The sequence below is a fragment of the Nelumbo nucifera genome, chromosome 1, assembly GCF_055504915.1.
Source record: "Nelumbo nucifera cultivar China Antique chromosome 1, China Antique-T2T, whole genome shotgun sequence".
NCBI lineage: Eukaryota > Viridiplantae > Streptophyta > Magnoliopsida > Proteales > Nelumbonaceae > Nelumbo > Nelumbo nucifera.
Window position 1 is genome coordinate 116,795,329 of NC_142649.1, and position 12,346 is coordinate 116,807,674.

The following is a 12,346-nucleotide window of genomic DNA, read 5'->3' on the forward strand; positions in this document are numbered from 1 at the left end:
TGCATTCTTCTAGGAGATGCATCATCTGCCAAATTAATCAACAGCAAACCTTACTTGATATTCCTTTTATTTATTTTCAAAACCAAATGCAAATGGGTTCAGGTTTATAGTGAAAAATAAGAAAAAATCAAGTGGGTAAGTTGATACAGAACAGCAAGACAAACATTCTAAATGGTAACAGAATATTCTGATAAATTACGTTGGGATGCTACATGCAAACACCATTCAAAAATTGAAAAAGGGCAATGCTTCCGTTTTCGATGTGCATGAATGTGACTAAAGGCCCTCGAAGTACCTAATATGGTCTTCAAACGTCTCCTCATGACGGATTTTTGCCACAGTTCCATCTTCTTGCACCTACAAATACACATCCTTTATTCCTTAGTTTCAATGAATTACTTGTGAAAATTGATGGTGAACAAGTCATCCCCATCTCTCATGCCTCATTCATGAAGCAAGAGAATATCATGGAGGTAACCATGGATCATTAACAAGTGATTTCAGAAAGACGAAGACTGATGACCAATCCAATGCATAAAATTGACACAGACGAAGTTAAAAAAGCAATCTATATTCAAAAATCCATATGCTCAAAAACAAATGGGAGAGAAAATGATTAAGCTAGTGTCTTGCTTTTACGCATCATTTAGATTGAAAGTTGAATTAATGGATGATTCATGTACAAAGCAATTTGGATGAACCAGGAATCTTTTACACATGGGCCAAAAACATCCCATTGTTCCCGACATGTAGGGGTGCAAACCTGGCTACCCAATTTAAAGTTTTCCTACTGCATCGGGGCCCTCAAGCCGAGCTCTTTCAAAATTCAACAAAATCTCAAGTCAAATCCACCTAAGTTGCACCCCCACCCACATACCTTCTCCTCATCTGCCAAGTTTCTTCTCTTTTGGGTCCCTATTTTTGTTGTTATTATTTAATTTTCTGGAACTTCAAAAGCATACTATACAGTAAGTCAAAAGAGAGCCCAATGTATGGTAGAGCATGGACTATGGAGCTATCATGGACAGGGATGCTAAACAATTGCCTAAATATGGTGGATTGGCCATATCACTCTTGATGAAAATGAGTAAGCAGAACCTGCAGAGATCCCTGTGTAGATGGATATAAATGTTTGAAGGACTTCATCATTCACTCTAAATAAAGTTTAATAATTAGGGAATCATTTCCAGCCCAGCCGACCCCAGCCCAAATATTTCCAGGCTGGGGCCTAGGTTGTTTCTAGGCCCAGCCTGGGCCCAGGGCCCCAGGCCTGCATCATGCCGAGAAATTTCAAGGCTGGGCCTAGGCCGTGTATATATATATATACATATGTTTTATTTTCTTTTGTATATTTAATACATATTATCATATGGCTCATAAAATATATACTATAAACAATAACTTATAAAAAAACATATATTGCTCGCTTCGCTTTTCAAGCGGAGCTCGCTGCTGTTAAGCCTACGTTTGCAGGCATTTTATATTTATAAAATAAAATATGAATTTATATACAAATAAGTGTTGCAACTTGCAAAAACACCCCACCATGTTTGATAAAGATTTGCAAGTGGACACATGTCCACAACATACAAGTTCAAAGCTTGGTTTCCATGGTTCTCTATTGTTAAATAGATGGATGCAAAGCTTCCATTCCCATAATTAATTGATGTGGGATTTTAATGTTAAGACTGTTAGCCTATCAGTTAAAATGAACAAGTTAACACTCAAGGTTCCACATGGATGAATCAAGGGAATGGAAGCTTTGCATTCATCTATTTAACAATAGGCAAACATATTATTTAATGTCACAGGCCCAATGCCTGCCCTGGCCCGAGCTCATACAGACCTGGGCCTAAGGTTATATTTCAGGACCAGAATTTGGGCTGGGCCCAGTCTCAGGCTACAGCCCTTATTGTAGTTGCTAAACCCAGCCTGGCCCGGCTCATGATCACCCCTACTAATAATTCCATGAAAAGGGATGTAGAAATTAGAGAAAATGAAAAGTCATACCCAATACTCAGGTGGCCGCATCTTGAGATTGTATGTTGATGCCATGCTCATGCAATACGCTCCTGCATCATGAACCACCAAGCCAGCTCCCTGAAAAATAAAAGCTTCTAGTGAGAAAGAAATGAAGGATCATTGTTTGTAACCATACAAGAAAGAATGCCTAAATGCCACCTTAGCTGGAGTGGGAAGTTCCCTATCCTTCCCCAGGAAATCTGCTGATTCACAAACAGGGCCCACCACATCGAATGTGGAGATCTCTGCATCAGGTGGTGGGGGTGAAACCAACTCTATGTGCTATAAGCAGTCACAGTTCACAATCAAGATTAGTCTAAAAGAAAACCAGTCACATAGAAAGCATCAATACCATATAAACCAATAAAAATGGATCTTACATGGATGCAAAATTTGCAGACAGAATACAAATCTCAAAGAAAGACAAGGAAAAACCTTTTTTTCTCCCTGATTCATTGCTTCTTCAGTAATTATCAAACAGTACTACAAAAGGCCCACCATGGCAAGGGCAGAAACAGAAAGGCCTTGTTGCATATCTAATTACTTCACACAAAAAGCAGCAATAGACAATTGGCTGCATCCTGATTTCTCTAGGACAGTTTTGCCCATCCAAAATAGTAATATAATTATTCATTCTCATCAAGATATTTGCTCCATAGTTTTCAAGACGCCAAGGCGAGGCTAGGCGACATAATTTTCATAAGAAAAGTATAAACTTCATGTTAAAGTATAGAAAATCAACATATTCATGAGAAGAAAAAGAAGAAAGAAAAGAAAGTTTGAAAAATATAGGGGCTGAAGAAAAGAAAAGGTGGAAGAAGAAGAAATTAGTATATAAAAATACAAAATTAGTAATTCATCAAAAAAAATACAAAATTAGTAAAGAAAAAGAAGAAAAAGTGTTGATTGGACAACATTTTATGTTCTTTCTTACTTATTGATTAAGGTTTTGAAGTCTTTGAGGGTTCAATACAGCATTTAACAATGTTTGTGTTGATTAAACCCTAACAAATAAGCAAATAACAAAAAGAAATTAGTATATAAACACACAAAATGAATATTTTAGTTTAAAAATGACTATTTTATAATTATAACCTCAGAAAATTAAGAATATAAAAGTTTGTTATAACACGCTATAAAAAACTGCTTGGCGATTAGGCAAGGCGAGATTCCAAGGGTGCCTTGTCGCCTTGGGGTCCCCTTGACAACTATGATTTGCCCTTTAGTAAAATACCACATGAAATACTACCTTATTTATTAATATATAAATCGATTTATGTTGTAAATTTGTGTCATCTCTTCAAAGTCTGAACTCCACCCTTTCTCTACACCTTTTTATAGCAGAATATGACGAGTGTATAAATTTTCAGCTAACAAGAAAATATTATGAGACAGTTCTAGCTAATTCATGAACTGCTAGAATTAGGGTCCATTACTTGGTGTAACGGTAAAATCTCAGGCTGGTAAGCTTGAGAATGTGGGTTTCAAGTCTTAGGACGGCCACTTTGTGTGAAAAAATTCCAATAGTTAGGACCAACCAATCTACCCTTCCCCAAACCCCAGATAGTTAGGGGCTTAGGACCAACATTGGGTAATGGTCCTTATGAAGTGCTAGATTTTAGTTCTCCAGTTTGTTATTTGAAGCCTTCAGTTAAATGATGTGATCAAAGTAAAGATCAGTTTGTTATATGATAGGATAGTGGTAATGTTGGAACAGTAAACAAAAGGTAGATAAGAAGCTGCTTGCACATGGATAACTTACTTGATAAGCACCATAGAGACTAGGTCGGATGAGCTCAGCCATACTCCCATCAATCACAATAAAATTTTTCGTTCCATTTGTTTTGACTCCAGTGACACGGTTAACCAAACAGCATGTATTGGCTATAAGTGACCTCCCAGGTTCAATAATGAGATTAAGGTCTCGAGAAAGAACCAACTCCCTGACCTGCAAACCAACATAATAAATAAAATAGAATCATCATATGTAGCCCTTCTCAAATACAAAGTAGAAGTCAAACATGGGCCTGTATCTTCAGGGACCCAATAACTCCCCTCCTCCTGGGATATCTTATTCTTCATTTTCTTTGAAGAATAATTAATGCTACATTCCAATACACCTACATTATTCAAGGTGAAATCTAGGATTTATTTTCTGCAAGAAAGATTCATGTTGTTATACTACCTCACTGCTCTTGCTGTGGAGTCTCCATGGAGATTCCTTGTTGGATCTCACACATGTAGGTTATGAGGCAACTTATTGGGATGGATTGATGGAGGAAGGGAGACAACTATTGCCTTTTTACTTCTGCACGTTGGATAAATAATAACTAACTAGATTATATATATCAACCATTGTCAATGCACTCCATTGGAATGTCTGTTAGTAAAGTGATTACTATATGCATACAAGTGTCCAACCAAATAGCTGCATATTTAATGCATGAATAAATCATGTATATCTCAATGAGCTACATGTATAGAACAAGAAGTGTCCTCACAGTGTTGATGAGATCCATGGGTGTTGGAAGGACAGCACCAGTACGATGATAATCTATTCCTAGACCACCACCAATGTTCAAATATTGAATTTCAAATCCTTGGGCTCGGATTTGGTCAATGAAGTTAACCATAAGGACTGCAGCATCTCTGAATATGTCAACCTGAAAAGAATATGAAAGAGTATAAACACCTAGCAGAAACAAGAAAGAAAGAAAGAAAGAAAAAGCATAGAGGTTGACATTGAAAAGGGGAAAAAAAGAAAATTAATCTACACAAGTGTGTCAGTTAAGGGGCCATTGCTTGGTGTAACAGTAAAACCTTGAGCTGGAAAGCATGAGAATGCAGGTTCAAGTCTGAGAGTAGCCTCTTTGTATCCCCAGAAAAAATGTCAGCGGTTAGGCCTGTAGACCCCAGAGCTGGGACCAAATTTGGGTAATAACCTTTTTTTTTCTAACAAGCATGCCAATGTGCAGATTAATTTTGTGACCACTACTCAAGTAACCAGCTTTAATTGTAGTTTTTCTGAAGTTACATTAGTCATCCAATGATTCAATTTCATAATTAAAAGATGCCCAGAAAAATCCAAGGAATAAAAGGCGCAGGAAGAAACATATGGTTTATTGTGGAATATTCTTGGATCAGTGAAATATCTTCTCTGAATAACTCGACTAGTTAAGTGGTAACCATGTAGAAAGGGACATTGACCTCATCTTGGTGAGGTTGGAACATCAAATGTTAGCTAAATATGCATGCAAGAGGGTTTCTATGGACTCTGTATTCAGAAGGTGGCCACTGATGATTCATTATGTTCCATTAGGTAGCCAATGGTGGCCATTGAGTGCAAAACCAAAACTCAACATGTTATGAACAGTGTTTTAAAAGGTGTGGGAGGCATACGCCTGGAGGCACACTTCCAGGCAAGGCGCTCACAAAATGCCCCGAAGCGTATGCCAGAGGCGCTGACACGCTTTTTTCATGAGGCAGAGGTGTATGCCTCATGTGCCTCATGCACACCTCATATAAAAAGACTGAAAAAAAAAAGAAAAAGAAAAAAAAGGAAAGGAAAGGAAAAGAAAAGAAAAGAAAAGAAAGGGAAGGGAAAGAAAAAGAAAGAAAGAGAAAAAAGAAAGGGAAGAAAATAAAGAAAAAATGAGATCCCCCTTCCTCTTCTTCCTCCTCCCTCTTCCTTCTTCCTCCTCCCCTTCCTCTTCCTTCTTCCTCTTGACCCCCCTCCTCTTAAGGAGGCTTACACCTCCTTGTGTTTAGGAGGCTTACACCTCTTACGTTCTAAACTACACCTCATGCCTTTAGGTAGTGGAACGCCTCAGGTCACACCTCCACATTTTAAAACATTGGTTATGAATTTGGTAATTCAAGCATATAGTCAAGATTAATATTACACAAAATAAAAGATAAACCAAAATCCAAATAATGGCATCTAGAAAGATTTATTGGCCTATCAATGCAATCCATGTATAGGGGATTGTACATATACATTACACTCCGACAAAAACTGATACACAAAAACAACCTATTTGCCTATAGAATCCAATCCATGTTGATGTTCTACACATGCATTTTGGTAAAACATTAATTGTCATAGAAAGATGGTATCCAACCCCAAGCAATCGTAACACTAGTGATGTTTTGCTCAGATTAAGGTCAGATTTCAAACTTTCTTGTTAGTGTATCCAACACTGTAAAATGATTTCACCTTGTAGATAGGCAATCAACCTGGGAAGTGACAAGATAAGTCATTGCAACATTTTAAATTTCAGGAAGAGAAATAGAACCAGTACCAGATTTACTTGTTTTGACTTGACACCAAAGAACTGTATTTGTGCTAAGTTATAAAAAATATAAAAAATACATGTATGAAGCAATGTTTTTGAAACTGGACCGCACCAGCTGTTTGAACTAGGAGAACTGGGAATTGGACCCCAATTTGGTTCACTGAAAACCGGCATGTTTCGGTGGTTTTAAGGTTAAATCACCCAGTTAAACTAGGGAATCTGGAAATGGGCCCTTTCCAGACTGATGACTGGAAACAGTATCTACTAAAAAGTATTTAGTTAATAGGTGTACCTTGGTTATGGTAGATCCAAGATGGCAATGGACCCCTACAAGCTTCAGTTCATTAGGATGTGCCTTCACAGCATCAAGAAACCATTGCAGCTTCTCGTTTCTAATACCAAACTTGGAATTCTTGTTCCCAGTGGCAACATAAGGATGGACCTACAAAAATTGTAGCAATAAATAAAAAAATGCTATATAGAGCAATTAATAAAACAGCGATCTTAGACAAGACCTTTCACCCTGGTCTAGAAAGATGTGATCATAATTGAACAACAAACCAAGTCCTTTAGAAATTGAATTTAACATTCAATAAAGTCTTTATAAGAAATTTCTCAAAATCTAAGGGAATCATATTCTCATATAAGCACATGCAACATGGCCTTCTTTGTTTGCAAGTTATTGTGTCATTTTGTATTTTATGTCCATATATCAAGCAAACTTTGACATAGACATATTCAAAGTTTGGAAAGTCACCATGTCAAAAACCATAGTTTTCAAGGCGCCAAGGTGAGGCTAGGCGATGGGGGGGCGCGTAGTCGCCCAGTCGCCTAGGCGATGGATTTTTTTATGTAGAAAACATAGATCCTAGGGTAGTTCCCTAGGTACCAAAACCATATTTCCTTAATAATTATTCATAATTTTCATAAGAAAAGTATAGAGTTCATGTTGAAGTATAGAAAATCAACATATTAATGAGAAGAAGAAAAAGAAGGAAAAGAACATTCAAAAAATATAAGGGCTGAACCCTTAATTTTGTTATAGGAAAAGAAGAAAAAAAGCAGTAGTAGAAAATGTGTTGGTTAGACAAAATTTTAAGTTCTTCCTTACTTATTGGTTCAGGTTTTAAAGTCATTGAGGGTTCAATACAGCATTTAGCAATGTTTGTATTGATTACACCCTAACAAATAAGAAAATAATAAAAAGAAATTAGTATATAAACACACAAAATGAATATTTTAGTTTAATAGTGCCTACTTTATAATTATAATGTCAAAAAAATAGAGAATAAAGAAGTATTTTATAATACATAGTACAAAACTGCTTGGCGATTAGGCGAGGCGAGCCTCAAAGGGTGCCTTGTCGCCTACGCGTCACCTTGACAACTATGTCAAAAACCATGCATACTTGTCAATGCCCTTGTCACACAGCTTTTAAATTTAAGTTGGGCATGGTCCTGTAGAAGTTGAACCAAGTGAAAAAGGTTTGCGATTAACAAAATATAAAATCAGACTTTTTATTAACTGCTAATTGTGGGAGTGGATTATTAGTTATTGGTTGTGTTAGTTAAGCTTTCTTACATAGTTACATTTCTTCCATTTCAAGAAATGGAGTTTACATTTCTTCCATTTCAAGAAATGGAGTTAGGTATAAAGTCTCCTCCACAACAATTTTTGCATATACATAATCTTCAAAACATGTCCCCAGTCATTTACAAGAACAGAGATAAAGTAACAAAAGAAATCTAATGTCCCTTTTCTGAGACATAATGAACACCTATCGACAGGTTCACACATTTACGTAGGTGCAAAGAACAACCAACAGTTTCCTGATTCAATGGCAAAACAAGGAGCAAATAAGGCACAACTATTTTGAGGGAACATATCACAATGCTGTAAAATAGAAAAGGATTTGGATAGTCTTGGCTAGTCAAGCAAATATGCAAACATTTTTGTACATATTATTCTTTGCTCATAATTAATGAAAGTTTGTATCTGTTATCAATCAAAATAATATAAAATAAAATCTGGTGTCCCTTTGAATTGGTCAATTGGTGAATTGTGAATTTGTAACTGTTAAATTCGAGTTGAGTGATTTGAATTTCTCAAGTAAAAAAAGGGAAAAAATGGTTAAGGTTTTTACAATAAAAGTGGAAGAGAATTAGGTTATCATCTAGGCAATTTCTATGATACCTGAAAAATTTTAACCAATCAGAAACCCATGTGTATTTCAAGTGTCAGTTGATTGGTTACCAATTGAATGATGCCAGTTAATTGGTTATCATTTTTTAGCTATGATACCTTTTCTGTATCATAGTTGGACAATATCATCTATTGCCCACTTCTCCAAGATCTGACATCCAATTTGGTGCTAATGGCATATCACAAAGATCATATTGTCTAGGCAGCCCAGTGCACGAGGCTCCCCCCAATGTGGGGTCTGGGGAGGGAAAAATATACGCAGCCTTCCCCCTGCACATATAGAGAGGTTGTTTCCCAGATTTGAACCCTGGTCACCCAGATCACAATGAAGCAACCCAACCATTGCGCCAAGGCCCGCCCTCACAAAGATCAAATTGTCTGATTGCATCAAATACTACCATAATCACTTGACAGTTGACACAATTCTGAGTCCCTACCTTTAATATATTTGAGAATGATCCTTAATTTAGAACCCATATGGTTATATGTTTAATGATGGCAGCTGGCAATAAAACTTTTGCCAAACTCTTATGGTCATGGATCCTAATGATGGTTATAAGTAAAATGATGAAGTACCCCCCAGACTACAAGAATATAGTCACAAGAAATGAACTTTTTTTGAAACCTTGCATTTCAGATTATTGTATTATACCCTGTTTCTATTTGCATGTTATTTTCGGATGACACTAATGAATAATTAAATGCAAAATTAAGCTTATGAACAAATGCCTTAGAAACAAGAGGTTATAAAATAAGTTAAATTGAGATTGAATATATGATATGTAAATTCAATAATAATAGGAGTCCATATCAGGGTAGATTGGAGATCAAGAGATAACTCAACGCGACCTTTTCCAGCACCTTTGGTCGATAATTCATAACAAGAAGGATATCACCCATAGAAATAGAGCATGATGGAAAAATGTAGGGGATGTGTCTGTACTGCCAAGACCCTGAAGTGTATTGGAACCAACCTGCAATAACTCTAGAATCACCTTCCACCATACCTGATCAATTTTCATTCTTCCTCTATTCTTGCTAAGTTCTTCACTTACCAATTTCAAAAAACAAGAACAGAGGGTTTCATTTCAAAGTTAGACTTTACACAATACATGATACACAAATATACAATTTAGTAGACACCAAGGAAACCTTTATATATATATATATAAATATATATATATATATATATATATAACCCATAAATATATGATCTTAGATATGCACATGTATTGACACATACATAATTAATATTTGAATCCTTGTTTACCAAATAAATACTACACACAGAATGATAGAAATATATATTTAAATAACTAATAAAAAACAATTATTATTGAAAGAACAATTGCCTCTTTGGCTTCCATTTTAGGGAACTTTAAAGGGCTTCAATACCCAAACTTTTGTAATGAACTAATGATGCAACTCATCATCTTTGATTCATAGGGGGGAGGTCTATATTTGATGAATATGAACTGAAAGCATGCTGCCTTCTTGCATGAAGGTTCTTTGCCTTTTTTCTTCTTTTAATAAAATGTTACCTTAATTTTCAAACAAAGAACAAACAATAAAACAGAGCACCTAAAAATAATTACTAGTTGTCACACAAAATCTTATAGTTACTATACCTGAGGATCTACATCTGGATTGATCCGGAGTAGAACATTGACCCTCTTCCCAGCTTTTCTTGCCGCTAACACAATATTGTCCAAGTCAAATTCACTATCAACATTAACAAAAACTTCTTCTCGGGCAGCTAGCTCAAGGTCATCCAAGATCTTTCCATTTCCATTAAATACACACCTAATCTTCAAAATATTAGTGTAAGCGAACAAACCTAGTGGAGTATTGCATCCAAACACATATACAATTGCATTAAAAAAATGACAGCATAATGAAACCATGGATGGAAAAAAACCAGACCTCCCAATAAATATCACTGACATGACATAATGAATTCTTAAGAACCAAAGTATTAATGAAAGAATGTAAATAACATAAACAATAGAATATTTCAAAAGATACAACCATTGGACTAGAAAAGAAATGAAACATTTGTTTACTCTAGGCTTCTTACAGTTGATGCAAAGCTAAAGACATTTTGGACACCCAATTAAAATTTCTCTGCATTTGTACAATCAACCATATCAATCGCTGTGATAATTAAACTGATGCAAGTTGATAATTTTTGAAGCGCCGGGGAAAGATCAAAAAAGGACATGGGTGCTTAGCTATTGAGAAATGATCAAAGGACTCAACAATCCTTTGTAGAGTGGAATTGCAGAACAGAACTGGTGCAGGTTTTAAGTTGAGTCAAATAAAATAACTAGTTTTGCAGAACGGAACTGATGCAAGTACATGTCATAACCTTCCATTTGCAGACATTAACTAAGGGTAATCTTCTTCATTGCTGCATGTTGAGAGGGATAGGAGTTTGGGGTCAAGTTGTGGGCCGATAATAACCCTTTCTTGAAATGTTACATAACAATGTTCAAAAAACTAGGCTGGGCATAGAACCGGAAGGGGGGAGGTTCAAGAGTCAGATGTTCAACCACAGTAAACCGTGATGACATGGCATATGCATGTCGGTCACATAAATACTATATGTAATATATTTTACAAATAACATCATACTTCGTGGTGGATAGATTGCTAATTCCTCAGTTTTTAAAGCAAATGACTAGGGTCACCAGCAGTTCAATAACTTGGGGAATGAAAAAACAATGCCGTGATATTGGTGAAGCAACTAATATCAACCTTATCACAGTCAGACCTCGTGCAATATTGCCCTCAAAATGGCTCTAAAGCTATTCTAAATTATTTAGACTGGCGCAGAAAATTATGAGAACGGAAGTGCTTGGTGTCAGCGCACCGAAGTCCATAACAAATTGGCGTACATTTAAATAGCACCAACTATAATGCAGTTTACCGAAGTAGCCCCTTATTTCTCCTGCAAAACTAGAACTCTATAAAATAGGAAAAGATTCTTTTAAGCTCCAATTTTCCTACAGAAGAGAAGGAAAAATAGGATTTTCCTGCCAAAACAGAACCAGAACTACTTTTGTTTCCATCTTTCTGTAAATTACCTTCTGGGATCAAAACCTGCACGAAGTGCCAACCTCAGCTCGTTCCCGCTAACAAGCACCGCACCACAACCCAACTGTCTTAAATGTTGAAGAATTTTCAGGTTATTGTTGGCCTTGATTGCATATCCTATAATCGATTTCAACCCCTCCAGAGCCTCCCGATAAGCTTCGAAGTTTCGCGTGATTTGGGGCTTGCTGTAGAGGTAAAAAGGTCTTTTCTCCAAAGAGTCTATAACGTCTTGTACTTTAGTTCCCTCGCAGTAGAGAAATCCGTTGTCAGATTTACTGAAGCAATGCTGGAACTTCTTCGCCGGTACGTCGGCACTGACGGTCGTGGGCTTTTCAGACAGAAGTGCCTTCAGTTTTAGGACCCGTGAAGAGGGCTTGAAGGTTAGTGAAGGTGTGGAGATTACCGGGTTCGAAGTATACCTTAGGGTTTTTGAGAAGGAAGGAGAGTGACTGACGAAGTGAGCAGTCGCCATTGTCCGACAGGCGAACTTCACGGGTAAGACTGGAAGAGTGATAAAGCTTGAAGTGATAGACCAATCAGTTAGTTGTAGGGCTTAGGGTTTATGCAACTAGACATGGTCGTGTTGTTGGCTTGTTGTTGCTCATGCTCGAATTCGATTGCTCATGGAAAAGGCTAGGTTAGTAGGCCTTAAAACTGCTCTTAGCTGGGCTTGGGCTTTGCATGTGTGATTTTAGGCCTGACACTTAAGCCCAAAACATATTATAGGACTG

The 12,346-nt window shown here is 36.7% G+C and overlaps 1 protein-coding gene across 1 annotated transcript; it reads right to left on the reverse strand.

Moving 5' to 3' along the window:
• Nucleotides 1–33: 33 nt before the first annotated feature.
• On the reverse strand, nt 34–12,241 carry LOC104601807 (diaminopimelate decarboxylase 2, chloroplastic-like). The gene is made up of 8 exons (XM_010265289.3): nt 11,606–12,241; nt 10,148–10,322; nt 6,610–6,759; nt 4,524–4,685; nt 3,785–3,970; nt 2,182–2,304; nt 2,011–2,100; nt 34–357 (listed from the first exon to the last, which is right to left on the reverse strand). Exons 1-8 carry the CDS (start codon nt 12,085–12,087, stop codon nt 277–279), a joined length of 1,449 nt encoding a protein of 482 aa, XP_010263591.1. The 5' UTR covers nt 12,088–12,241; the 3' UTR covers nt 34–276.
• Nucleotides 12,242–12,346: the final 105 nt, after the last annotated feature.